This window comes from Mollisia scopiformis (assembly GCF_001500285.1).
Source record: "Mollisia scopiformis unplaced genomic scaffold LY89scaffold_38, whole genome shotgun sequence".
NCBI classification, from domain to species: Eukaryota; Fungi; Ascomycota; class Leotiomycetes; order Helotiales; family Mollisiaceae; genus Mollisia; species Mollisia scopiformis.
The window spans coordinates 177328-202845 of record NW_017263618.1 but is presented as its reverse complement, the minus strand read 5'-3'; the positions used below and the strand labels follow the sequence as shown (position 1 = coordinate 202845).

The window sequence follows — 25518 nt, the reverse complement described above, 5'->3', positions numbered from 1 at the left end:
CAGACACAGAGAGAATGAAGCGATGACACACTTAGATACGGTCTCTGGTGCGGAATTTACGGCCGAGGGCGCAAGTGATCTCCTGCTGCTCCGGGGTAGTCCATCTCTCGTTGCCATTGTACCAACCCTCGTTGATCAGTTGCCTCTCGGTTTCCTTCCAGTATGGCCCCTTTGCTGCCGACTTGACGTCCAGATCACCAAGTCGAGCTTCGATTCCTGTCTCGTCATCCTCCTTGTTGTTAGGCAACCGGATGTACAAGGTGCAATCACGGAGGGTCATGGCAACACGATAGTCTTCGTTACTTGGGTTTGCCTTCATGGGTCCTTTCTTGTCGAGATACACCTGAGCATCACGGAGTCGGACGAGTAGCGAATTGTTGTAAATCCACTTAGCCAAGCGCTCGACAGAAGCGAAGTTAGTCTTGGGTCGGAGGAGGACACTGGCAACGTAGAGGACATCATCCGTGCTGCGAGAGACAAGGTCTAGTGGGCAAAATCCTTCCAGGAGCTTCTCAGGGGGGTTGGCGGTATGGCGCTCTTGGTTGCGTCTTGCAGTGACCGCACAGTTTCTGCAGCGCACCGAATCTTTGGGAGCAGATGGAGATTGACTCAACCACTTGGGTTTGAACTCAATGACTTCTCTCAAGTAATCTTAAACTGTTAGTATGTCTTAGTGGTAAGAATGTGGGTATACTAACTTGCACTCATATCGGTGACCAACAGACCAAACTTATCTTCCGCCAAGTAGATACCTTCACGTCTAGCTGGTCGTTTCATATCCTTAGCCGAGTCGAGTTCGAGCTTATTCAGTTCGATGTTTAGTTTCTCGACAATATCCATTGGGCCAAGCTTGACGAGCTCTTGTTGAACGAGATCCTCCTTATCGAACAGTGGCACGATCAATCTGACATATTGTTCTTGAGCAACAGCAACCGGAATGGTGGTAGGAACATCCTTTCGGACACGAAGAAGCTTGGCTATCAAATATGTTAGAGTCAATCAAGTGCAATTTTGCGGGAGGAAGATCTGAGGAAAGGGGTTAGGGTGAGTGATGAAAGCGAGTGAGCCTTGACGCGACTTGACGCGATTGGTCGGTTCGATTTCAGAGTGGAGAAAATGGCCATCTGGATGTTTGGAGTTGGAATTGGAATGACTTACCATCGAAGATTGCCAGGTCGACCTCTTCTCCATCGTCTGTCTCGATGATTGTAGGTGGGGGTGTGGTACCGGAGTACTCCTCAAGGATGGAAGGGTCGGGCGTAGGGGGCCTGACGCTGATCCTGTAGACAATGTTCGCGGCTCCCTCCGCCAGGTAATGGAGATAGCAGTTTTCGGGAACGAAGGGGATCTTTGCGGTCTTGGGCTCCATCTTGGTAACGTTGTGCCCCACGAGTTGGGAGTCTCGAACGTGGTTGTCTGTAATGATGGGAAAATGTAAGACGAAGCTATCCTCGATCTCTGGAGGTGTTTACTTCCAGCCTCAGCAGTGAAACGTTAAGCGACCACGTGGTGATAGACGATAAGACATCGGCCAATAGCCGACAATAGCCGCCGATAAGTATCGATAACTACCTAGGTACTTACCTAGGTAGGTATACTGGTAGGGTGGTGAGAGACGGTAAGCTGTCGTTGTCGATATTTCCCCCCCGATGACTATCGATAACCATAGGCTGGCCCAAGAGTACCGGAGAGTAGCACTAGAATATTTCTTGTACAGTAAGCAGGTGCTGTTAATCGTTGCTTCCATTTCTGACTGGTAGACTCTTTTCATCAGATATCCGATGTCCAAGGGCAACTTCTCACCAAAAGCAAGCAAAATTTCAGCTAACATCAAAACTTGCGGCTGTCTTGCAGACTCTATGTCAGACACTAACTAGCATTTCCACAGAAACACCGACTTCTGGTGAGGAATGGAAATTCGACAACTAAAGATATGAAATTGCATGAACATCGATAATGGCAAGAATGTTGCTAGGATGAAACAAGTGCTATGTATACATGAACATTATAAAATGAGATTTGCTTTTCAGGAAGAAGGAAATGAAATGATGATGTCACCTGCCAAATGAAGCCATCCTCGATCTCTTTACGCCCAGCAGCTGGAAGGAATAAGCGCGGCCGCTAAGGAGTAACAGGAGTCCTATCGACAATAGGGATTTGGCGAAGCCTTGCACAGCTTCTTGACATGACATCCTTGGTGAATTAACTCAAAGTCAGAAGACAGTTCACGCCTGATTAAAAGGCATGAATATTAACCACAAATGAACCGGAAAGAATGACGAATTGCAACTATTTCAGAAGTGGTACTTCAGCTAATGATGTGGTGATGATGGAAGAGACATGGACTTGTAGAACGGCGATATCTTGTGGTTAAAAATACCACCTCAGTAAGGTGGTCGGGCTTTGTCCTGCACCCCATGCACGCCTTTGACAAAGAAACTAAGAGCTAATACTTTCTCAAAACCGATCAGACGTGGTTTTAAGAAATAACGATACATGGAGTGAAGGGTACTATTGCAGATGCAGACTTGCATTGACCTTGACGCTGACCTTGTGAGAATTCCGTTGCTGACGGAACGATGTGTGTGCTATGGATGGATGGATCAGTCTGATTTTTTTTTCTCGTCCCAAGCTTATGGACGACACAAGCGGACTGTATACACACGTGAACGCTGTCTCCTCAAAAAAGGGTTCGTGCCATGTGCGCATCTAGAACACTTAAGCTTCCCACTCGGAATTGTAACAAACGGGAAGAAGCATTGCAGTTGGGCAATTCAGGCAAATGCAAAGACACGGAGAAACCATTTTCCGCGTTAGACCGCGACATTACCGCTTAGTCATCTTTATCGGCGGCACAGGCAGGAATAATTCGGAACAAAATTGTGCATTGTGTTTCTCCGCATGCATAAGTCGGGTGATGACGCTTAACAGCTTTAGTGCAAAGGTAAATCTCAGTGGTCACTCTGCTTCTTTGGGATCATCACAAGCAAGGAAAAGGGATTCCGCTCACCCATAACAATCGATCCATCCACCACGACAATCACCCCGTCGACCCCGACTTCTCTGCAGAAGAATTCCCATCGTTGCCGTCGACAACTTGTATCTTCATTGATACGAGCAGACGGGAGGGAGTGATAAAGATCAGCGCCCCTGCGTTCGGTGGAATAACCTTATCACCAGGTCAGGTCCGCAGATTCTTCACGCGACCAAGAGGATCCAACACTCAACACCGGAAGTTCCACCACGTCTGCAACAAGATAAAACATATACCTTTGAGAAGACCGATGCGATCCCAACATGGCGTTCAATTTCAACTGGTCGCCGCTGACGGCAGATGCGGACTTTTACAAAAGAGCTCAAGAGATGCTCACGACTGCCCTCAATAAATCTCCAAAACCACCGATAATCGTCGATGACATTTTAGTCAACGAGCTGAATCTAGGGAGCGTGCCTCCCGAGTTGGAAATACTAGAGATTGGGGATTTGGCAGAGGATAGGTTCAGAGGAATCTTCAAGATGTGCTATTCTGGAGACGCTTTTCTCACCCTCAAGACTCGAGTCCAAGTACGTCCAATACACCTCCCACCTTTGCGGTATTAAGGCCGCCCCTTACAATGCTGTTGTGCTGGGTGCAATGTTTTCGCACAAGGATACGCGCGCAAGATATGATCCCTGAGCGTGTTATATCAGATGCTAATATATCAACAATCCAGGCGAACCCCTTGAACACTTACCTATTTTCAAAACCATCCTTTACCTCGCCGCAGCCTCTAGCAGCGTCATCTGGATTGACGATACCATTGCAAATTACCTTATCGGAGATCAAGTTGTCGGCCTTCATCATACTGGTGTTCTCGCGACAGAAAGGCTTGACCCTGGTTTTTCGAAATGATCCGCTTGAATCACTTAAGGTCTCTTCGACCTTTGACTCCATACCTTTCGTTCGAGACTATTTGCAGAAGGAGATTGAAATGCAGCTGCGGACATTGATGATGGACGAATTACCCGCGATCATTCACAGACTTTCACTAAGATTATGGTGCCCGGAACACAGCGCCAAGGAAGATCAAGAGATGGAAGCCAAAAAGCCGGAAGAGGACGAGGTGGTTGTGGATCCATTTGGAAGTCCTCCACAAGATGCCGTGGATGCCAGAGGAAACGTGTTGGATGCGAGCGAAATTTCGTCCATGACCCTCGACGGTGGCTCAGAGATTCATTCGCTTTTCTCTCAAAAGAACCTTCTCCGATTGGCCACATTGACTGATTCTCAACGTACACTCTCACTCTTTACTCCTTCCATCCGGGATGCTGTTTTTAGAGCCTGGGCAGGACCATCAGAAAGAAGCGACTCTGCCGGAAGCAGTACACCAGCAACCCCAAGTCTGATGCGGTCACATTCTTCGGTTGGAAGCACTAGTACAACATACACTTTCAACAGATCATCTGATGATGGACAGGGTCACATTCCGTCTCGACCATCACTCGTGAGCATGCATTCGGCTACTACAGGACTAGGACTTGGTGCTGGACGACACTCACGATCACATATGCGCAAGAAGAAGACTCGAGTCGTCAACTTGCGCAGAACAAAGACCACTGATGACCTCACTAGTGAGTCTGGCGAAAGTGAGACTGCTTCTATCGTCGCAGTGTCCGAGCCAGTCGCCCCTACACACATTGAAGAGGAACCAGAGGACAATATCATTACACCCCCACACTCTCCATCTCAAAGAGTACGATTCCGGACTAGCAGCATTGATCTTGGTGACTCGCCTAGAAAGCTTCGCCTTTCAACGTCAGAGCGTCCATCTCTCAAACTTAGCTCTGCTGCTCTACCTGAACAAGCCATCGTTGACCACCTACCTGTTGAGGAGCCATCTGTTCCAATCCGAGAACAACGACCAGCGTATACTAGCTTCTCTACTTATACTCAAGAGAAGTTCTCGAATTCAGCACCGTTACATTACACGCCAGCTCCAGTTCTTTCCGATACATCCTCTGCAGCAGGAAGCATCATTGAACAAGCCTGGGTTATGAAGATGGCTAGTGAAATTGCTCGTCGTGCTCAGGACGAGAAGGCAACAAGTCAAGGCTTCTGGTCTCGAGACGAACGAGAAGAAACTCCACCGCCAGCATATGCTCCAAAGGCCAACTAAAAAGATCACTCTCCTATAGATCTCTGCGCTCATAGATTCTTTCCTTTGTCTGTTACAAAAAATGGGATCCGGTGCATGGCGTTCCGGAGAAGGGCAACTTTGAACAATGACTCCCCTCTTGCTGTTATTTGCTGCAATTTAGCGTGTTTCCTTTGGGAGATTCTCAATTCCCTCGCTTCCATGGTAATTCGTTTGGTCGTGGGTAGAGCTGGCGGGTCTGGCTGGCTGGTCTGAGTTGGGTTCCGGTGGTAATGGATGGGCCAGACTCTAATCAAGAACTGTGTAAAATGATGGTTGGGCTTTTTGCTGGAATGGTGGAAGCCTAGCATATAGCGCCAAATCTTGCGCAATACAGACGGATGCTGAGATGCATCACGTCGAGAAACAAAACCTTTCTTTTGTCATGGGTCAAGAAGGACGAGATGGGTTTCGATACCCCTGAAAGATCGAATAGAGAGGACGAGGGAAGAGAAGAGGGAGCACTGTACTGTAATAGTAGTGTACCGCAATCATCCAATCCAATGGACAAATTTGAATCTCATCCAGCTTGATCTCATGGATCTTACTCAACCTACCTAGGTTGTTCGAACACGAACCCGAATGCTCGAGCTCTCCTACTTTAGTCCAGCCGAGGCAGTAACTATCCTTGCTAATCTATGTCTTGGACGACGGTTCTCCATCTCTTAAGCACTGGGATGAGAAAGGAGAATATTATACCCAACTACAGTACCGATTCGAGTGTGAAGAGGGCCTTAGAGGGCTCAATCATCCATAATGGTGACATACAACTTTTTCTACGACATGACTATCAAGCCTCTACGTATTGTCATCATCTACGAAGTTTCCTCTGCTAAGCTTCGGGGAAAAGACAATTGCGATGTCGATTTCGACTGTCATTGATGCTTTGATCAACATTGCTTGTGCTGTCGGTTATTCCTCATGCTACTAACCCAGACCAAGGATTTCAAATCTATGTGGAAAGTTTGCATTTGTTTTCTTTGTCGTTACTCTTCCATGCATCATTGTGTGATGCTTCATGGCGTTGTCCGTGTTGGAAGGGTATCCACTCTCATTGTTTATTCTGTCTATAAATACTGAGCGTTTCCCACATGAGTAAGAACCAAGCAATTTGCCCCATGCTTCTCACCTCACGTTGGTTTTTCGTCAGCCTGAAACTGAGGGTCGAACATTTGAAGGCTTGGATTTGATGGTCGCTGAGCGGCTGCCAACGAAACATATTTCCACGTCTGAGCTCGAAGAGGTGGCAGGACAGCTGAATTAAGTTAGGGCTGTTGATGAAATCAGATGTTCACTTGGAAGTGTCGGACAGAACAGAGCAAATGGTGTCTCCGGCTTTTCCAATTGAACGTCAATATCACCATAAGATAGAATGCATTAAATAGCAACGAAACAGAGTAATTGCAGCAAGAACTATTCTCTGTCAGCGAGCTGGATTTGAAATAGTGCTACTCAGAGATATCGAAAATCTCTGGGATTAGTTTGATCACCCTCTCTCTGTAAGTCAGTGCTCTAGGCTTCGGAAAAGCTGTATCACTCTAATGATCTCTAACCCATATTTTCCATCATTACCGGCCCAAAGAATTGCATAGGGTTGGCCTTGCTTCTAACGGGGAAAGCTTGGACGATGGCACTCATCCAATATCTCGATCTGGGAAATCGTTCTGTTCTAGGTCGAATGTTGCAACAGTGATCTAGGATTTTAGGATATTTTCAGATGCATAGAGCTTGCCTAGAGCCTCATATTCGGGGCGAACTTTCTTGCATTCCCCACACTATTCAGTAAGAATTGAAGGAAGACGTCAATCAAGGACGAACAACAATCTCTTCCCCTTCAAGTTTGCGGGAGTGGGGCGAGTCCGCAACGAAATCTGTCCGTGCGCCAAAAAAAAAAAATTTTTGGAGGACTATCGAGACTCCGATCCTAGTATAATAGGACTGAACAACCAAAACTCTGCCACATACGACCATAGACTGAGGAGAACTAGGCATCCCGTCCGCTCTGCCATCTATAAGCCTCAGATCGGCAGATCAGTAGTTAAGTGGGTGACCATTAGCGAATCCCTGCTGTTGTATGTTTTTTTTTTTTTTTTTTTTTGGGCATTTTTGGGTTTGGAGCGACTCCATTCTCGCTTGTGCTACCCAGTGATCTACCAAGTGGAGCAGGAAAGAAAGGCTGTAATCAGTTGCCGAGGGAAGAAGGAGGAATTGCATGAAGAAGAAGAAAGAGTCACCGCTTTTAATAATGGATATATTCCCGATCAGCTGCCTTGTCGCGGATGCAAATGATCAAAGCAGCATCATCCAGCTTCGTGCAGAAATCATTGAAACGACCATTTCTGTTTCTTGGTTCGGAGAGAATCACGCTGCTCTCTACAAACACGGTAAGGCTAGACTTAGCCTTACATCAAAACACCACTTGGCAGACAACCATTCAGGAATTGTCTTCCCCAGATCTCAAATTTGGTGTGCCGTCACGGACGACAATGGGATACTGACCAATGGTACCTGAACTTTCTTGCTTATCTTAAGGGTCGGAAAGTATACAGTTACGGAAGACGTGAAATGATCGAAATCTACGTTAGTATTAGAGGTTGTGGCAGAACGGTACAAAAAGCACGCACGCTGTCGCGGGACGTTGGCTTAGATGCAGTGTTCGAAGCTGTACCCACAACTTTCAGCACTCGAGCTAGACATATAGTTTTCCTTTCCTTGTCGAGGAAAATCACGACCCTAGAGCTACAGAAAGTCAGCCTAGCAGTATTCAACAACTCCGAGTCCACCTGAACTAAATCGATCATGTCGATGACGATTTTTACCTCCAGCTTTCTCAGCTCAGCTGCACGGCACGGGTTCATTCTCAAAAATTGGACCGTGCTGGAAGGGCTAAACTCAAACTTGACTTCGCCTGTCATATCCAAGCCTGGACAAGAAGCTTAAGCTTAACATCTTGGCTTACCAAACTACTGCACTCGGCCGCCTTCATTAGGCCGATGATTTTCTGAAATCACCACACCCGGATGAGTTTCAAGTAAACCATGGCTTGTGAGATCATTGACCAGTAGAGCTCTGAGATTCAGCTTACTCAAGCTTCCTAGTATAAGAAGAGCTTCATGCAGGCTCAAAATTCATTCGCATCTTCCACAGAAGACTTTTCTTGCACAGTATTCAACAGGCCATGGATCGAGCTAAGGACACGGTCACATGTATCTTAGTGTGCGTTTTTGTTGCGATAGCATCTATCATCAAGCGAATCCCAGCGAGTCCACCAAAAGATTGGGCATACCATAGCACCTCATTCACAGCGAACTTTTTTTGCTGGTGGCTCTGCTTCCAGATTAACAGGTACGTCCTGTGGCTGACCTCCCGTCTCATTCTGAGCTCTCGCTATCCTAGCTGCTACCCGATTCCTGTGCTGAGAACTGGTGATATGTATCCTGAAGGTTTCAGCAGTCTGCCCAGGCCCAGGAGCATGCGACGTGTGACAATCTGCGCAAGCTATCCTCGGAAAGAAAGTGAGATTGGTATTTCCAAGTAACGAATGACCTTCTGAAGGTACTGATACACGCTGGCCTGTTGCAATATCTACACTGACAGGTTGCATGAAGTCGGCAAAAATGTGCGTCGGAAATTGGGCCGAAAGAGAGGCGACACTTGTAGTCAGCCATGCTGGAGGCGGAGGAGCTTGGGGAACGACGCGATCAGTTGCGGGTACAGGTACTGTAACACGAGTGGGAGATGCGGGCGGGGAATGTATGCGTTTCAAAGTGTTCAAAGCTGTGACTTTGTTGATGCTTGTCGCTTGAAGGGGAGGGCTGATTCGCGTCTCGGATCGCTTACTCGCAGTTTCCGAGCACGATGTATTCGACTCTGGTGTCCGACTTGGTCCCGATAGAGAAGATTGAATCTGGGAGAATGCTGGAACGCCAAATCTATGAATAGGGCTTGGATTTTTAGCAGGTTGAGATGGGGTTCCAGCCCCGGCATCAGTCAAGTCGATGACTTGAGATAACACGGACGCAGGGGCATCGGCAACGGGGATTGGTTCCAGAGCCATAATAGATGTGTAGCAAACTCCGAGCAAAACCTTCAAACTTGAATGCCCTATTTTGCTGATGTATTGGACAATCGAAGCACACGATTTGTCCCATTTTTCCAACTCTGGACTTGTCTTAATCATCTCCAGAGACACAGGAACCATGACAGTGGTTCTCAACAAGCCTCTGGTCTCAAAGGCGTGCACTCTTTGCCGTATGTGCTTTCGTTCCTTATCGGTTCGATATCTCTTTAGGACTTTGCGGTCCAGTGACTCCATGAACTTGTCTAGGTCCTTGCATGGAAAGCACCCGCAGCCACACTTCTGTCTTTTCATATTCGAAGTGGGCTTTTTCTTGCTGAAGCTCCTTATGTAAGTATTGAGAATATGAAGGTACATCATACGAAAAGCAAGACAGTCTAAAAGTTTTCGCGAGGACAGGGGACCAACCATCACTCTAAGGAAAGGCAGATATTCCCGAGCGGAGGTATCTGACGTGGAAGCTGCTGCTTTGGTGATCTCGACTGTGATCTCTCGGACTTGCTCGGTGAGTCCAAGTTCTTGCATGTGGCAAAGAACGACAGATATTCCGTGAGCTCTTCGTTGCCGCGTTGGATCCATGAGAGGTCTGATCGTCGGGACAAGCTGCAAGAAGATAGCATCGGGAAGAGTCCGTGGATGCTGCAACGACTTGTAAAGGAATTCAAAAATCTGGTCTGGATTTTGGGCCAATTTTTGGAGAACAGGCATCAATCTGATAATTATCAGAGTCTCTCAATTCGTGGCAGGTAAGGACAACACTTACGAAGTATGGAGGAGAGGATCATTTGCCCACAACCCGATAAGCTTGCTGAAGCTTGTGAAATCATCAGGCGTAGACACTTCGAGCGAATCCAGCGCTGACTGATATTGTCTGAAGCGCCAAGTCGGGTCAGACAGTAATGGAGCTACCAGTTCAATGATCTGGCTTCGAGTGGCAAAGACGTTTATCTTCTTCAGATCCTCATCAAGGCTATGCGAGTCAGCAGTTTATTGACCAAAAGGTTTTTGGAAAAGATACCTACTTTGATTGAAGCCATGTAGCAGGCTGTCTTTTGACCATCCGCAGTGCCACCGCGTAAGCTTCAGCGCTCGTAAACACCACTGGCAAAGCATGCTTGAGTAGGTCAAGGTCATCAAGGCGAGAGATGGTTTCTAGGAGTATAGAGCAATTCTCTACACTAGCGTGGGCTGGGACTTTTAACCAAGCAACGCGGTCAATCACTTTTTCGCAGATGGCCTTTATATCAGACGACCAATGACTTACTAACTCTGAAGAGTCAGCTTTGTTGAAGCTTTCCAGAATCAAATAAAGGGCTTCTGGTTCTGCATCCGCGAAGAACGATATTTTGAATTTCTCAGGCATGAGAAGAATCATCTACGAATGGTTATTAGTACTTAACAAAAGCGAGAGTGGAGTCGTGGTTTCTGACAGTTCTGTTGTAAGTTTTTCGACACCTGTTCTCATACTCTTCATCTTCTTCTTCGTCCGGGTCTGCTTCCTCAAAACAATTTCGAACTAGTTCATCTTCCTGGAAAGTCTGTTCATGGTCCTTGAAAAGACATGGTTTGTCACCAATCTCGACGAAATTGCTAATCGTAATTTCGCGAGTATCAGCTGGACAATCGTCGTAGTAGCCGTAGCCTCCATAGCGGCCATAGCCGCTCCTTCTCCCTCGGCAGTATAATAGTCCTGCTCCTCCTCGTCATCATCCGAACATTCTGCCGTCTCTTCTGTCACCAGCCGAGCATTTGCAAAGCACATGTATATCTCAGCGTTATGACACACTTCTTGTAGCTGCAGGACAATGGCTTGATCCCCATCGCGGAGCCCATCATGATCCAAAAGTTCATCATTATCATATGCATCATCTAAGATGTAGCCTAGAGCGCGATGAGGAACCTCTTCAGCCTGCTGCGACCAGCTTTTCATGATATATTGAAGACGCTGTATCCGCACGGTTTTCGTTGGAACAAAACAGACTGGTCCGGACGCTTTGTGTTCAAGATGATATCGAAGTACGAGCCGGGAGCCCGATTCGATCTGGGAACTCGTGATTCGCACCGCGGAAAACTATAATCGCTGTTGTTAACATCATGAAAATATGGACCGAGGAAGACAACGGTCCCATGCCGTGAGTGAACAATCAAATTCTGAGGTTTCGAGTCTTGGAAACCCTAGCGTTGTTTCGTCATGCATGAATTGGTGGGAGACATCGCCGCCTTCCGTTAGAAGGGCAATGTCTAGTGTCCCAAATGTCAGGGCCGAAAAACATCTATCGACATGTCAGTGAAAGATTCAACCACGTACAAACTTTTAAAGTCATGCTTACGAAGGGTTGCTGCTTGGAGCGACCCTGCTTCCCGGCTCGTACAAGATCATGCAAGATGGCTTTAGTGCTACTCCTTTGTTGAGATGTTGTATTCTCAGCCCGTCTTCGACCTTGTCACATATAGACTGGAGAAAGATCTCCCAGGCCGGGTTCCTTGCCTCCCAGAGAGTACCAGGCACTTCCCAAGACCTGTGTGGTCCAGGAGCCGCGAGGTCAACGTTTATGGCATCCTGAAGAGACTCTGAATCAGACTGGCCGCTCGCAGCTTTGATTCTGTTGATGTCCTCCGGACCTAGCGGAAAGCCAACTTTGCCAAAGCCAGTGATTGACAGGAAAGGATTGGGGGCGTCTTTGAGTTCCTGGTTGCAGGCAATAGGCATTTCTTGAGTGACCTTATTGAAATGTAGCCCAAGTCGGCGCTTGATCTCGCCGGGAGGTGCGAGAGCCTCGACTTTTGCTGGTGGAGATAGTGGCATTTCTCTTGCTGCTTTTACTAGGGCCCTACAATCGACAGTAGGCTCGATGATCTCTGTGGTAGGCCGGGCTTCGTGGTCTTGCGACAGATGTCCTTCGTTCAACTCAATCGCGTCAGATGTCGAGGTAGTAAAGACAGTGTCGTGATCTGGCATGACCATACCAATAGCTGCACGTGGAATGATGGCGAAGCAGCCATTGTGTTTCTGAGTATGATTGTCAGCAAGAAACTCGCCCTCGGGTGGACCAGAAGCAACAAACTGGTCTCGATGTCCAAGATCTAATGGCCACAAATTTCACCTTGGATTTTAGTATCACCTTGAACTGCCAACGATGCAACGCGTCAAGAAGTCGTGTTTCTGCCCCTCCCACCGCCTTTCCACGTGCCCCTCGCGCTTTCCCCTTTATAAGCGAAAGGATCATGATTTGAGTCTGCGGGACAATATTAGCTTGCACCTGGACAGCTCTGTCTCAATGTCTCAGAGCAGCGTGAAAATCGCGATCTTCATGGCGAGAAAACCTAAGTGGACTTTCACAAAGCGAACCATCTAGACGGAATGGGTGATCTTCACCATACTTGCTCCTGAGAAATTCTACCGTATTATCTAAATACTTCAAACATATTCTCAGAAGCATGCGCTAATCAGATGTCCTAGTCTCTAGTGTACAAGATTACCTAGGTAAGGATGACGCGAAATGCTACACTACACCTCTAAGATATACCAACATCTTAGCTTTCCCTAACCCCAGCTAGCAACTAAGCACCCCATCTCACACATACTTATGCTTCTTTATACAATCTCTCTCAAGCCGGCTCGTCGGGATGTGCGGGTCAGCTTAGCCGGTGGCTTGCCGGACGGGCTGCGTTGGATCTCCCTTGCTCTTTTCCTATCCGCCTTCATCCTTTCTCTCTCCTCCACCAAAGTTTTATCTTTATCGATTCGTGTCTTGGCGTTCAATTTATGCAGCGCCGAATTCAAATGCACCTTGAAGCCTAGCAAGCCTGCATACATACAATGAAACGATGGCTCCACACAGTCTAGGCATCGCATATGGGTTTCGTAGGCTATGGTGTCATGACTAGGTACGGGCTGGCCGCTGGATATGTAGGCCTTCGATTTCGTCCGAGGATCCGTCGTACATAAGACCATCATTCCTTCGAAACGGTCGTGTTGGTATGATTTGTTGAGCTTTCCGACGGCAGCCGAAAACCGGGAGGGGAAAACAGGTTGTTGAAGTGAAATACCTTGCAACATCGTGGCGGAATCAGGACTGTTGATTATTGGCTCTTTGTTTGTAACGAGACGAGGTTGTGCAAGTATTGTGACTTGAAACTTCTTGGCGGGATCAGAAATAGGCGTTTCGTCTGTGTAGGTGGGGAGAGTAGGTTGTTCAAGCGGCTGGCCCTGCGACTTGTTGGCTGGATCAGAAACATTAGTTGGTTTTCTGTCTCCAGGCTTTCCATGGTTTGAAGAAGTTGAAGTGATAGCCTTCGATAATGCAGCAGTTGGGACTCTAGGCAGTTCAACCGAAACCAGGTCAAGAAGTGGTTTGTGAAGATCGCCGAGCAAAATTTGAAGTTGCCCTTGGTTGAACAGTTTCAAAGTTCTCTTGGTCGTGCTCTTCAGCTCACGCCATGCCTCAAGCTTTGGCTTGTATGATGCCTCCCTTTTGTTCAAACTGTTGACGTGCTTTCCAACAACAGATACTTTCAAGACATAAGCATTGATGATATATCGATACATCATCTGGAAGGGTAATACGCGGAGAAAACCAGCGTTGTCCAAGTGGAGTGCCAGTTCACTCAAAAATGGTAGATATTGCCTTGTCAAAGCTTCGTGCGTCGCAGAAAGTGCATCCAGCGTAATATTCGTTGTGAACTCGGAGAGATTATTCCCAAGACTGGGATTGTTCAAATAGCAGAGTATAGTTGCCATTTGCTTGTGGTGAGATGGGATCTGGGGATTGAAACGGTGTAATGCTGCTGGAACCAGGTCCTGGAAAATGTGGTTAGGAACTTGCAGCATGGTAGAGATCATCGCAAGGAATTCCATGAGACTTTCAGCTTGATGCGAGTGCTTTTGAATAGCTGGCAGAAGCCTGTGCTTGATGAGCTATCTGGGTATGAGCGTGTAAACGAGGGATATCTTACACACTGCATATCAAATCACTGTCTGTCGACCATCTTGCAGCCAACCTCGCGAGAGCTTGGCCATCTTCGAGAGAAACAAAGTCCGAATAAGTCAGACAGCGTTGGTATTGGTCAGATACCTAATCCTGATCCGCCAATAACAGAGCGACCTGATCGATTTTGTGTAGGCGCGAGTTCGCGCTGGCAATATTGCCTAGCCATCTGTTCAACCTGGACTGTTGTCAGTCATTGAAGAATACGGGAAGTGCACATAAAGAATGAGCTTACATCTTGTGGAGCCGATCATGATCATGGCGAAGGATCATGCGTTTTGCAGTTGCATAATTCTCGTCGTAAGAAAAGACCAATGGAAGAATAGATTCGAACAAATCCTCCTCATTTAAGCGACAAATACTTGCTACCAAAACAGTTTCGTTCTCAACACCTCCGAGAGCATGACGAGGCTCCTCAATGTACTTTGCGACCATAGCCTTGCACACTGACAATATTTCTTTACCTAAGCTATCATCGACATCGTACAACAAGGACTGCTTGCTCATTGAATCGTCGTAGAATGCTTGCATGGTTTTCAATATCCCAGTGTTGGAGGAAGAAAGACATCCTAGGCAAAGGAACGACAATGATGGCCCATATTGCGTCAGCATGAAGAAAGTGTGGAACCAGAATGATTTCAGAACACTCACTGTCCGGTTGAAAGTATACTTGAATCGCTCATCATGGTCATCATCAGCTTTGGTATGGTCAGGATCCTCGTTGCTGAAATAATCCTCGTCCAGAAGATTGTCAAAAGGCAATTTGACCGAGCCAAATAAACTGAATTTCTCCGAATCAACAAAGGTTTTGGCTGTACACTTATAAGTCTCCTCTGGCCTCTCATCGTAATCGAAGTCAAGCCAGTATCTCGAGTACGTGATCTCTTTGTTGACTTCCGTGATCCTTTCGATATTTGCCAAGCAGACATAATAGTCCAATTCTTTGCAAGCACTTTGAATACGAGTCAAAACAGCTTGCTCTCCTCGATCGAGCTCTGGGCCCGCCAATAATCCTTCGTCCGTGAAATGTTTGTGGAGAGGCCATGCAAATGCATCGTCGCCTTGCAATTGGATCAGATGTCGAAGCTGTTCGATTTCTTCTTCATGCTCATCGATATGACTTTGGCAGCTTACCTGATCGAGAAACTGGAGAAGTTCCCCGGCCGCCGAGACGTGCGCCGTCATGGTGATATTGCATGCAAATTGGATTTCCAGACAATCTTTGCAGGCGTGAGGTTGACGCGTCGACGCGATTCTGCCCCTCACCGCGGCTACATACGTCACATTGCGAAGCGAGAGAAAAAGGGGGTCTGATAGCATGGAACATATGAAGTAATGATGGAGATTCATCGACAACTAACATTTCAAATAGAGAAGCTCTCTGCGTTCAATCTTAGATCTAATCATTCAAACTATTCTCCTTATAATGGCGTGTATTTCTGGGGGGTTTCTTTCTCGAAGATGCAAATACTAACCTCAAACACGGGGAACCGTACGCACTTCACGCAAGAGATTGGATGGCATAAAAAGGAGATGATTGTGATGTGTATCGAGGAGTCGCAAAGCGCCATATTCGAGACCTGTCGACAGGGGAGCCAGTACGGCGGAGTATGATAGGCATCCATTGAATCGCAAATTGTGGATGAATGGATCCGTGACTCTTGCGGGTTGCATCGTTCAGAGACTCAGCTTCTAAGGACACAAGACATTGTGTCAGTGATATCGATACCTACGCATCCGGGAGAGCATCACAGGGGAAAATCTGCATACTACCCCAATCAATGGTGTTTGTTCGTGACAATTCGTGAGTCCTGAAATGGAAAATCGACGGTCAGCATACAGAGTAACGTGAGAAGTAAGCATCTCATGAGGTTGCTCCGAACGCCTCTTCTACTCGGTCTCAACAACACCAGTAACAAATAGCATCACCACCATCACCATCATCACCATCACCAAGCACCATCATCCGAGTCCTCTCGACTCCTCGCAAAAGCAACCACCAAACACGTGACAGCTCCCAAAACAGCGGTGAGCCTTCGAGCCTTCAACGACCCAATGCCGAGCCGGGACCTTGCATTACAGCCTCGCCCTTGCTTGCCTGCTTAACAATCCAACATTACAAATACAAAAGTTTCGGATGTTTCAGATGCGTGTAGGCTGATGTCCATTTTCCTGACTGCCTAGGTAGGAATGGAGGGTGAGGTTAAAGAGGTGGCTCTTTCCCACTTTGTCTGGAGATCGATAGAGGTTAGATTATTTAATTTTGATTCTTACTTCATCTTGACTTCTTCAACTCTTTTCCAACTTCTTGATCAGAACAAAATCTACCGCAAAAATGGCAATCACGCTCTATGAAATCACCGTCCCGGTCTTCATCAAGAACCTGAAGACTCTGTCGAAGTGTCTCGAGAAGGGCGTTGCGTTTACGAAAGATGATGGTGCGAAGATTAGTGAGGCGGGGTTGGCGGAGAGTAGGTTGATTGAGGATATGGGGAACTTGGTTTACCAGAGTGAGTTTTCTTCTTTTCTGTTTTGATGGTCATGAGGAGAGAGAAGGAAGAGCTAACAGTAGCAGTTCAACGTGTATCGGACACCGCAAAGGGTCTAGCTCAGCGTATTGGTGGCGTTGAACCCGTTGTCTTGGAGGATAATGAGAAGACGTTCCCAGACCTGTTTACCAGGATCCAGAAGACTATCGAGGTTCTTGAGGGTGTGAAGGTGAGTTTTCCTTTATGTTTTTCTGCCTTACATTTGGCTGGAAGAAGGGTCTAACGGTTGGGACAAATAGCCCGAGCACATCAACGCTCAAGAAGAAGCGGAGGTTGTGATGAAGACTCGGTCTGGTGAGACGAAGTGGAAGGGAAAGGGTGAGTTTAATCCTTTCTTCGCAAATGGAAATTAGGGACTGACATGAGTACAGACTACGCACTCACTTTCGCCATTCCCAACTTCTTCTTCCATGTCGTCACTGCGTACGCGTTGTTGAGAAAAGAGGGTGTTCCAGTCGGAAAGGCTGATTATTTGGGACGCAACTAGGTTTTAGTTGCTGTTCAACGCTGAGTTCCTGAGATAGATGGCGAGGAAAAGGTTCTTGCAAGGAATTAAAGTCTTGAAATCCCCATTTGACCTGCAATCTGCAACGTTCTTAGAGGACAGGAATACACTTAGCCCATTTCCTATGTGTCAACTGCAACCCACCACTTCTGCCTCCATCCGTCAACAAAGTAGCCTTGAATATTCTCTCCCCAATTTCCAGAAAAGCTGCGAGTCCCACTAGCCCATATAAAATACATTAATCCAAATTGACAACTTATAAAACATTCTCCTTCGCACTTTCAAAATCCTTCAGGTCTGGCATTTCCTGATCAAAAGTACTGACCCCAATCCAGAACCTACAGCAATACTCTCCTCCAGATTTCCACAAAGCTACCAGACCTAACACTAGTTACCATAATGCACTGGCGGTGGTCTACAACTGATGAACGAAATTCTAAAACCCCAAAATGCTTACTAGAATTGTACCAACTATAATGCAAAAATCGTAACGACATCCTCGTCCAACATCCCAAACGCAACATCGCCTACAGCAAGTCACCGAATCAGATCTAAAACAAGTTATCGAAACATAAGGTCAAGACGCACTCCCGGCAGCTGTCCTCGAAAACGACGCTAGTGGAAACACATAAATCGCGGGGTTCTTTCCTGTAAACTTCTTCTTCAACACTTCCTCTGGCCGCAAGGCAGGCTCTCCATCAGCCGGGCGCATATGAGCCAGGTGCACCAGGGCAACCTCTAGTGAGGAGTCTGAAATGCAATGAGATTGAATAAAGGAAATAGAAATTAACTGGATTGTGTCGAGACAATTTTGTCTGCGGTAGCGGAAAAGAAATTGGCAATGGAAGGAATGTTGACAGCAAGAATGGCAAGCTAGACAATTGTGGAACAAGAGAGTGAATGGGATGACATTGTCCACTAAGAGGACAGAGAATCAGGGCATCATAAAGTCAATACGCAAAGTCAGACATGCATGCACTTGCAGTGTACTTTAGAAGGCAATAGGCTGCTTGGCTTTGTTGAATTTCTTTCGTGATGCTGTATTGTACACTCCTAAGCTAAGGGCTCTGTGGTTCATGCATTTGCTCAAGCCAGGCTCGTCTCCATTTTGCTGTTGGCGGGGTAGCCATTGTCGATGGTATCTTCGTTCTTGAGCTCAGCTGTTCTGCTGTCTGAAGCTTGCCTCCATGATTGGCAAGCAGAAGTCTTGGCTTCCCAATGCAACCCTCCATTCCATACAAACTTAACACAAAGCTGTCGCCTGTCGTAGTTCAGGAACTAGCTCTACCATTCCAATACAAGTCCTCGAGTTGCTCATCGTTTGAGTTGAACATCGGGGTACTTTGCTTTCAATCTGGCAAGCTCGGTCTCTTTCTCCCTCAGCTCGTCACCAAACTTTTCCATTAGTTCCTTGACCTTGACCTGCGCTTCCTCCAGCCTGTTGATCTCTATCTTCTCAGTTTCTCGACTGAAGGGTTGATCCGGCCTCGTCGTCAAAGGTATCGATGCTGTTCGTTCACCAACACTACCAACCATACCGCCCTTCATGACTCTGGTGCCTTTTCCGCCACCCTTCCCTCGATCCATCGGACTCGTCAATATGTCATAGAACTCATTGTATGGTTCATTAAAGAGTTGCTCTTCATAAATCCAACTTCTGATGTCTGGTCCTTTCCTCATAACCTCCTTCTCCTCTTCTGTTTGTCCATACGGGTGTAGACGCAGGTGGTGGTATAGGGTTTGCGGTTTCTCGAGGGATTCGGGGACATAATAAATCTTGATTGTGATTTCGAATTCTCCCCATCCTGTTTCGTGAACTTCGAATGCGCCACCGGGTTGGACATCATCGATCACTGTCAATTGTGTTAGCAGATGCAGAACTTAGGTACGCTTCGAGGTGAAGATATAATAGGAGTCACATACTTCGCATAGGGTTCGGAATAGACTCGTGTAGTTTAAATTGCACCTTCTTGCACCAGTAAGTGATGTCCGTATCATCCACGCCCTTGACGAACACAGTCCATGAGTGCGTGTGATCCGGTGGAGTTCCTGGTGGTTTGGGATTGTCCTCGCTGAACAGCTTCGCCGTTGATCCATAAATGAAAGGTCGGTGGATCTGTACGCCCTTGACACGCTTTTGATTGTTGGGAGGTGCCATTTTGTATGTTGGTAAAGATTGAAACGGATGGCGGACGCGATTTTGAATCAGATCAGCGCAGGGCAGAATTTAAAGTTTAGTGGCTGCAGCTAGCGCTGCAGGAGGGTCCATGCTTCTTAGAGGATTGACCTCATCAGATGGTTTTTACGAAAGTTCCATGAAATGCTCTCAACAAGTACTTCAACATGTCTGCGACCAAGAGGTTAGTTGTTTGTGGTGGAAATGGATTTCTGGGCTCGCGGATATGCAAGTCTGCTGTAGCAAGAGGTTGGGATGTCACTTCAATCAGGTATGCTTAGCTCAACAGCTCAGTGAAGCATCGACATTCGCCAGGGGATCTTGTTAATGTACATACAGCCGATCAGGAGAGCCGACTTGGTCCTCGGTCACTGCATCCTCCACTTCACCGCCATGGGCACATAAAGTCACCTGGGAACGAGCAGACATCCTAAAGCCCACAACATATGCCCCTCTGCTCAAGAACGCCGATTACGTAGTTCACAGCATGGGAATTCTCCTCGAAGCCGACTACAAAGGTGTTATATCCGGAAAGGAATCACCAATAGCAGGTCTACAGAGGGCATTCTCTTCTACAAAAGCCGGATCACAGAACCCATTGACTCGAAAATCTGGAGAGGACCTCAAGCCCCAAGAAAAAGATGGACAATTGACTTACGAACTAATGAACCGAGATTCTGCAATCACTCTGGCACAAGAAGCGAATAATGAGAAGGTCCCAGCGTTTGTCTACATCTCAGCAGCAGGAGGTGCTCCTGTACTGCCGAAGAGGTACATTGAAACCAAACGGCAAGCAGAGAGCACCATCAGTAGCGAATTTCCAACCATGCGAGGAATCTTCATAAGGCCAGGATTCTTATACGATAGCTCGAGGGCATTCACAGTACCAATGGCTGCTATGACTGGCATGGGTGCTGTGTTCAATAGCGTCACTGGGGGTATCTTTGGAGGTTTCATGGGCGCGGCTGGAGTGAAGCCTCTAAAAGCAGATATTGTTGCTGAAGCTGTGGTCGAGGCTTTGAGCGACGAAAGCGTGAAAGGGCCAGTGGAGACGAAAGAAATTGAGGAGCTGGCTCAGAAGTCTTGGAGGAAAGGAATGTTGTAAAGTATATGGACAGTGAGAGGTAAAATCTCGGCTCAAGCCTTGTATTGTAGTCTATCTAGTCTTGGAGACCACTCCTCCCGATCAGCTACCATGCCTATATCATGGTACCACGTTCAAAGCTGTCCCGAATCTCTGCTGTGTACTGCAAAATGTTAGCGTAGATACGAGAAAAGTAGCATTAGGGCTCGACATACCTTATTGTAAAATCTTGAGAGCTTCTGGTTGAACTGCTTGTTCTTCTCGTTGATGTACGTAACATCTCCATCCTCGCCGTTCTGTCCCATTCTCTCCTTCCTCTTCTTCAGTCTTGCTTCCTCTGCCTGTTGCAAATCCTTGACCAACCTATCAACAGCGTCTTTCGGCGGTTTATGCTCAACAAATCCTGTCGAGTCTGCTGTAGAGTAGAATGTGCCATCCTTATCCACAGCAACCAGTTCTCCATCATCTATCTCCACAATCTCAAGGCCTCCGCTTGCAGCAGCTTTCTCGACGGCAGCCATCTTCTCTTTCTCGTAGTGGTCCATATCAGGCTTCAGATCTCGTATCTGTCGCTTGTAAACCTTCCTACTATCCTGTCTGTAATCCTGGAAAGCCTGGTCATCTCTGTGGGCATCTTTCTTCTTCAACCGCTTATCCCATCTTTCGCTCTCCTCGATGGTCCAGTCCCAGGCTCTCTTCCGCTCAAAGTCTCCACCTGCGGCTTCTACATCTGCCTTGAGAAGGTTATGCGACGCGACTGCAGACTTGCGATTCAAGGATGTGAGGAGATTTGGATCTGTGGCTAATCGTTGCGATTCCAGGGTTGCCTCTTTCAAGTTCTTTTGAGCACCTGTCTTTGCTCGTGCTTGAAGCGCTTTGAATCTTTCCATTCGCTCTTTCGCCTTGGTTGCGGCATCTGAGCTTGAAGCCCCGGGTAGCTCATTCTCTATTTGTTTCTGCGCAGGCTCTGGTTGCTCACTCGCTGGTTCCGCTTCTGCAATCGTGACCTGGGCAGGTTCTTCTGCTACATCCACTGTCGCTTTGGTCTTGCGTTTCTTTGCTGGAGGCATGTTGATTTGTATGGTAGTTGTATGCTGTGATGGTGTTGCATGCGAAAGGCTGAGAATGAGAAGGGGCGATTCTGAAGTCAAATCGCGCTAAGCTTGATCGGTCGTAGTCTAAAAGAATATCTGGGGAAATTCGTCCCAATATCTTGTACTCGCAACAGCAACATGGAGCTCAGATGCCCTTGACTCCGACATCATGCGAGGCAGTGAGAATATCTGTCTCTTCTGTCGACATGCCCTCAGCTTACGCAGCTCCGCTCGCAGTGCAAAGAGATTTGCTTCCACCCGTCAACGAGAACCATATGTGCTCCCTCGTCTTGTTATCGACCTCGATGCTGCAGACAGCAAATATGTACGAAAGATCGAGGAATTGGATGAATGGTATCCCGCATCTTCAACGAAACCACATGCCAGTGCGAGCGCAGACAAGGGGGAGAGGCGGAAATATCAGCAAATCCATTTTCCATTGAAGACAATTCAAGTCACTCCGCCAGACTTACTTACTTTCGCACTCATGGGAGATCCAGGTCCTTGGAATCGGAAGACACAGAATTTACGTAATATATTTCGCTATCGAAAGATTCAACCGACGGACGGCATCAGGTCTAAAGCGATCCAGCTCTCGTCCGAATTTATTTATGACCCGGTGGAACGCCTTGATGAAGCTGGGTACATCAAACGGCGTGACGATGCCTACGTTTGGCAGTTAATGAGCTGCTCTGAAAGAGGAGGCTTCCTCGAACTGTCGCGCTTAATATCAATGCTTTCTACCACTCAGGAAGGGTGTGCGTTTTTGGCTGCGAGGGCGGAGACAGTGAGGAAAGCTATTCGACAATGCAGGAAGACTCAGACGCAGGAATTCCAACACACACTAGTATCCTCCAATGCGATAGTCATTCTCCTCAACAACTTGTGTATCAGTCTGGCAGCTAAGGGAGTCAAAGTGAGCTCACTACTTTGTGAAGCTGGTCTGCACTATGCTGCAAAGTCGTGGAACCTACCTTCTCTTCGCAGGTATCTGGAACTTTTGTCCGAAGCCCCTCAAGGAGCAAGGCCCACGGTAAAAGCTCTTTCCACTCTTATGCTACGGCTCGTGTTCGAACCGGAAATGACAGCTGGTCCTATGGGCGCCGCGGCCGTGAAGCTCATTACTGGCTGGGATCGGGATGAGTCCCCAGTTGCAAATAGACGCAGAGATACTTCCTTCATGTCTATCTTCTATCAAGTCGAGACGTTGAACTTCTATGCTAGCTATCTCGTGGGGTTAGCTGAGATGGGGTTGAAGGATATACTGGTAGCAGAGTGGGAAGCCGATGAGAAATATGCAATCGGTCAAAGTTACTGGGCACAAAACCCGAGGTTGAAAGCCCAAGCTTATGCCCTTGCCTTTCAGATTGCTGGTGATAGGGACTACGCCCTGTCTATTCTATTACCGGCTCTCGAAGTCCCTGGGGAACCAATTCCCGTTGAGCTTGGTCAGCTTTCTGAGCAACAATCAGATGGAAACGACGAGACTAGCGAAATTGAAAATAACCTGCCACCAAATATTCGAAAGCTGCTGCTCATGATTCTGAGAAATCATTACCGGTACCATAATGTACGTCCAGGCGAAAGCCTTTCGAACGCTTTGAAAGATTTCCAGGAAAATATACCGGAAGATCCTTGGCAATTCCTAGATACATTCGAGAAATTTCTTGTTCGTGGTTACAAGGCTCCCTTTGGACCACCCCCGCTTTCTGCAAAGGAGATTCACTGGCTTGATGAAGCTGGAGTACAGGGATTGGTAGTATTGCCAGAAGTCGATGGAAATACCACTGCTCCTTTGTATTGGAAAGCAGCGTCACAGGCTGTTGTTGTATGAAAAATGTATATTGTCTTGTACAGTACAATAGACGATAAATCATGGATCGATACCCAGCCAGTTTGACTACAATCCACGTCTTTTACATACAAAGTCCTCAGCTTTCGTCCAACTCTTGATTCGCTTTCCATTCATAGTAGTCATGTGGGCTGCTGACCCAAAGTACCGGGTACGAGGCTCACTGATGTCAACCTCTTCCAAAAGCACTTCACATCACATCACATCGTGGAATATCTGGTATCATTCCTTGAATACATTGATATCTCAGTGATGACATTACAAATTATTATGGCATTCAAGGAGGCCGCAGTTTTCCTTGAAGAATGCGCCAATGCATGCTTTTCCACCGTGACGCCCATTATGCACTCCTTCATCACACACGCACTTTTTCCTGATTTCATAACAGATCAACCTTCACCTGCCTCGAGTTTCTTCTCCGGGTATTCGGTCCCGGCAATGGTCTATACTTCAATCCCACCTGCTTGAAATCTGGACTCAAACCATTAGCCCATGATCATCCACAAAGATAGAAACTGGAAAACATACCAGCCCTAACACTCTCCAACGTCTCACTCTTAACAACCAACAACCCCCCAGCAACCAACCCCACCCGATCACTAAGCACAATACTCCCACTCATAGCCAACTTCTCAAAAGCCCCAGCCCGATTCTTCAACAAATCAACCTCGCCCCCAAGCCTCTCCGTCGTATTCTCCAGATGCTTGATATACTCCAGCGCCCTTGTCAAAATAGCAGCCTTCCCATACTTCTGCCTCCCAATCTTACTATCCTCCTGCCCCTCCTCATCCTCCTCCTCCTCTCCATCAGACTTCGCCCCCGAGCTCGAGCGTCTGGGAAACGCTGGCACAGATTGCCGGAGACAGTCAATCTTCTCGTTGAGATTGGTCCGATACCGTTTCTCGATCATGTTATGCCCGTTTTTGCGGGACTGACAGAGCGCGTTGCGGGACTCGGCGTCGTCGACGACGACGAGGGATTTGCGTTTCTTGTTCGTGCGGCTCTTGCGCGTCGTCACGGGCTCGGGCGAGGGAGACGGGGCGGGTGACGAGAAGGAAGCTGATGCTGCGGAAGGGGAGGTGGGTTCCTCGGAGGAGGGACTCTTGCGTTTGGTGGTGGTGTTTTTGGCGAGGATGTGGTAGGGCATTGCGATGTCTGTTAGACTTCTCTCTTCGGCCTCTGTGAGGGAGGAGAAGCCGCGGAATTTTCGCGGGACGTCTTGGGATGCTCTGTTGTTGTCTTTGGTGGGGATTCCCATGGGCAGGTTGTAGCAGGGTGGTGGAGGAGGTGGTACTTCATCGAACTCAAGCAGGGCATCTTCAAAGGAGAATTCATTATCATTCAAGAACGAGGAGAAGACTGCTGCGTCTTTCTCGACGGCGCGATCAATGTTGGCAGACGAGGTGCCTTCTAGCCAGGATACAGTGCTGGCGATGCTTTGTGTGCGGTCTATCATAGGAGATTCTAACTGATTGATGGTGCCTTCACATTGCATCCACTCGTTCCAATCTTTCATGTCCAAATCGGCATGAAATTCTTTATCGAATACATTGCCTTCCTGGCAGCTCAGATCTCTAAGTTTGAGCAAGTCTGAACCACTGACTGAAGATTGAAAGGACAAATTTCTATTTGGCATAATGACTGTAGCTGAGATGAGATGGCTATTGCTGTAACGGGGCGGCTTGCAAAGTGATTGACGTGTGGAGATCAACGGTAAAGCTTGCAAGGTGATTGATAATGAGGATGCAGTAGTGGTTTAAGATCGATAGGTACTGCTGATGCCAAGATAATTATGGCTGGTATGTGCCTTGATCGACGATAGGAGAGTGAAATGCGATGATGGTATCTTGTCAAAGAAAGAGGGGCTGCAGCTATACTTAACCTAACCTGATATCCCAGGTGGATCGGAATCTCAGAAAAGCCACCAGGGTCTCACAACATGTCTCTGGCGATTGAAGGCTAGCCTTTTGGGTCCCTGCCATAAGACCGTGGCTAGACCTCTGAACCTTGATTGGAGA

General features: G+C 47.4%; 12 protein-coding genes across 12 annotated transcripts, besides 1 other annotated feature; 4 read left to right on the top strand and 8 right to left on the bottom strand.

Annotated features, from left to right (window-relative positions):
* Window positions 1–31: 31 nt before the first annotated feature.
* LY89DRAFT_743147 (uncharacterized protein) lies at window positions 32–1369 on the bottom strand (the record flags this gene model as incomplete). The annotated part of the gene is made up of 3 exons (XM_018220925.1): window positions 32–651; window positions 699–977; window positions 1159–1369. 3 exons carry the CDS (start codon window positions 1367–1369, stop codon window positions 32–34), a joined length of 1110 nt encoding a protein of 369 aa, XP_018061506.1.
* A 1549-nt stretch (window positions 1370–2918) lies between these two features.
* LY89DRAFT_712212 (mitochondrial distribution and morphology protein 34) lies at window positions 2919–5156 on the top strand (the record flags this gene model as incomplete). The annotated part of the gene is made up of 3 exons (XM_018217961.1): window positions 2919–3564; window positions 3714–4803; window positions 4846–5156. Exons 1-3 carry the CDS (start codon window positions 3298–3300, stop codon window positions 5154–5156), a joined length of 1668 nt encoding a protein of 555 aa, XP_018061505.1. The 5' UTR covers window positions 2919–3297.
* Window positions 5157–7127: 1971 nt separating this feature from the next.
* Window positions 7128–7463: a sequence feature (Protein overlapping with rRNA (LY89DRAFT_766965, KUJ07149.1) was converted to a misc_feature.).
* Window positions 7464–8279: 816 nt separating this feature from the next.
* On the bottom strand, window positions 8280–10547 carry LY89DRAFT_369166 (uncharacterized protein). Its single transcript, XM_018207047.1, has 4 exons — window positions 10517–10547; window positions 10275–10446; window positions 10016–10222; window positions 8280–9964 (listed from the first exon to the last, which is right to left on the bottom strand). Exons 2-4 carry the CDS (start codon window positions 10310–10312, stop codon window positions 8470–8472), a joined length of 1740 nt encoding a protein of 579 aa, XP_018061503.1. The 5' UTR covers window positions 10313–10446; window positions 10517–10547; the 3' UTR covers window positions 8280–8469.
* Window positions 10548–11263: 716 nt separating this feature from the next.
* On the bottom strand, window positions 11264–12309 carry LY89DRAFT_369158 (uncharacterized protein). The gene is made up of 2 exons (XM_018207046.1): window positions 11583–12309; window positions 11264–11525 (listed from the first exon to the last, which is right to left on the bottom strand). Exons 1-2 carry the CDS (start codon window positions 12215–12217, stop codon window positions 11345–11347), a joined length of 816 nt encoding a protein of 271 aa, XP_018061502.1. The 5' UTR covers window positions 12218–12309; the 3' UTR covers window positions 11264–11344.
* A 340-nt stretch (window positions 12310–12649) lies between these two features.
* LY89DRAFT_369135 (uncharacterized protein) lies at window positions 12650–14244 on the bottom strand. The gene is made up of 2 exons (XM_018207045.1): window positions 14209–14244; window positions 12650–14156 (listed from the first exon to the last, which is right to left on the bottom strand). The coding sequence occupies exon 2, from the start codon at window positions 14108–14110 to the stop codon at window positions 12848–12850; it is 1263 nt and encodes a 420-aa protein (XP_018061501.1). The 5' UTR covers window positions 14111–14156; window positions 14209–14244; the 3' UTR covers window positions 12650–12847.
* Window positions 14245–14327: 83 nt separating this feature from the next.
* LY89DRAFT_789939 (uncharacterized protein) lies at window positions 14328–15427 on the bottom strand (the record flags this gene model as incomplete). Its single annotated transcript, XM_018223311.1, has 2 exons — window positions 14328–14418; window positions 14476–15427. Coding segments are annotated over 2 exons (1043 nt in total), but the record flags the coding sequence as incomplete, so codon positions are not given.
* A 968-nt stretch (window positions 15428–16395) lies between these two features.
* LY89DRAFT_691946 (uncharacterized protein) lies at window positions 16396–17469 on the top strand. The gene is made up of 4 exons (XM_018216440.1): window positions 16396–16750; window positions 16816–16958; window positions 17029–17107; window positions 17161–17469. Exons 1-4 carry the CDS (start codon window positions 16576–16578, stop codon window positions 17274–17276), a joined length of 513 nt encoding a protein of 170 aa, XP_018061499.1. The 5' UTR covers window positions 16396–16575; the 3' UTR covers window positions 17277–17469.
* Window positions 17470–18300: 831 nt separating this feature from the next.
* LY89DRAFT_712210 (yeats-domain-containing protein) lies at window positions 18301–19481 on the bottom strand. The gene is made up of 2 exons (XM_018217960.1): window positions 19218–19481; window positions 18301–19147 (listed from the first exon to the last, which is right to left on the bottom strand). The coding sequence occupies exons 1-2, from the start codon at window positions 19450–19452 to the stop codon at window positions 18609–18611; spliced, it is 774 nt and encodes a 257-aa protein (XP_018061498.1). The 5' UTR covers window positions 19453–19481; the 3' UTR covers window positions 18301–18608.
* Window positions 19482–19637: 156 nt separating this feature from the next.
* Window positions 19638–20575, top strand: LY89DRAFT_601800 (NAD(P)-binding protein; the record flags this gene model as incomplete). The annotated part of the gene is made up of 2 exons (XM_018210216.1): window positions 19638–19741; window positions 19810–20575. 2 exons carry the CDS (start codon window positions 19638–19640, stop codon window positions 20573–20575), a joined length of 870 nt encoding a protein of 289 aa, XP_018061497.1.
* A 94-nt stretch (window positions 20576–20669) lies between these two features.
* On the bottom strand, window positions 20670–21624 carry LY89DRAFT_601929 (SYF2-domain-containing protein; the record flags this gene model as incomplete). Its single annotated transcript, XM_018210224.1, has 2 exons — window positions 20670–20717; window positions 20770–21624. 2 exons carry the CDS (start codon window positions 21622–21624, stop codon window positions 20670–20672), a joined length of 903 nt encoding a protein of 300 aa, XP_018061496.1.
* A 162-nt stretch (window positions 21625–21786) lies between these two features.
* LY89DRAFT_691943 (uncharacterized protein) lies at window positions 21787–23898 on the top strand. Its single transcript, XM_018216439.1, has one exon. It carries the CDS (start codon window positions 21818–21820, stop codon window positions 23480–23482), a length of 1665 nt encoding a protein of 554 aa, XP_018061495.1. The 5' UTR covers window positions 21787–21817; the 3' UTR covers window positions 23483–23898.
* On the bottom strand, window positions 23880–25136 carry LY89DRAFT_678106 (uncharacterized protein; the record flags this gene model as incomplete). The annotated part of the gene is made up of 2 exons (XM_018213724.1): window positions 23880–23971; window positions 24029–25136. 2 exons carry the CDS (start codon window positions 25134–25136, stop codon window positions 23880–23882), a joined length of 1200 nt encoding a protein of 399 aa, XP_018061494.1.
* Window positions 25137–25518: the final 382 nt, after the last annotated feature.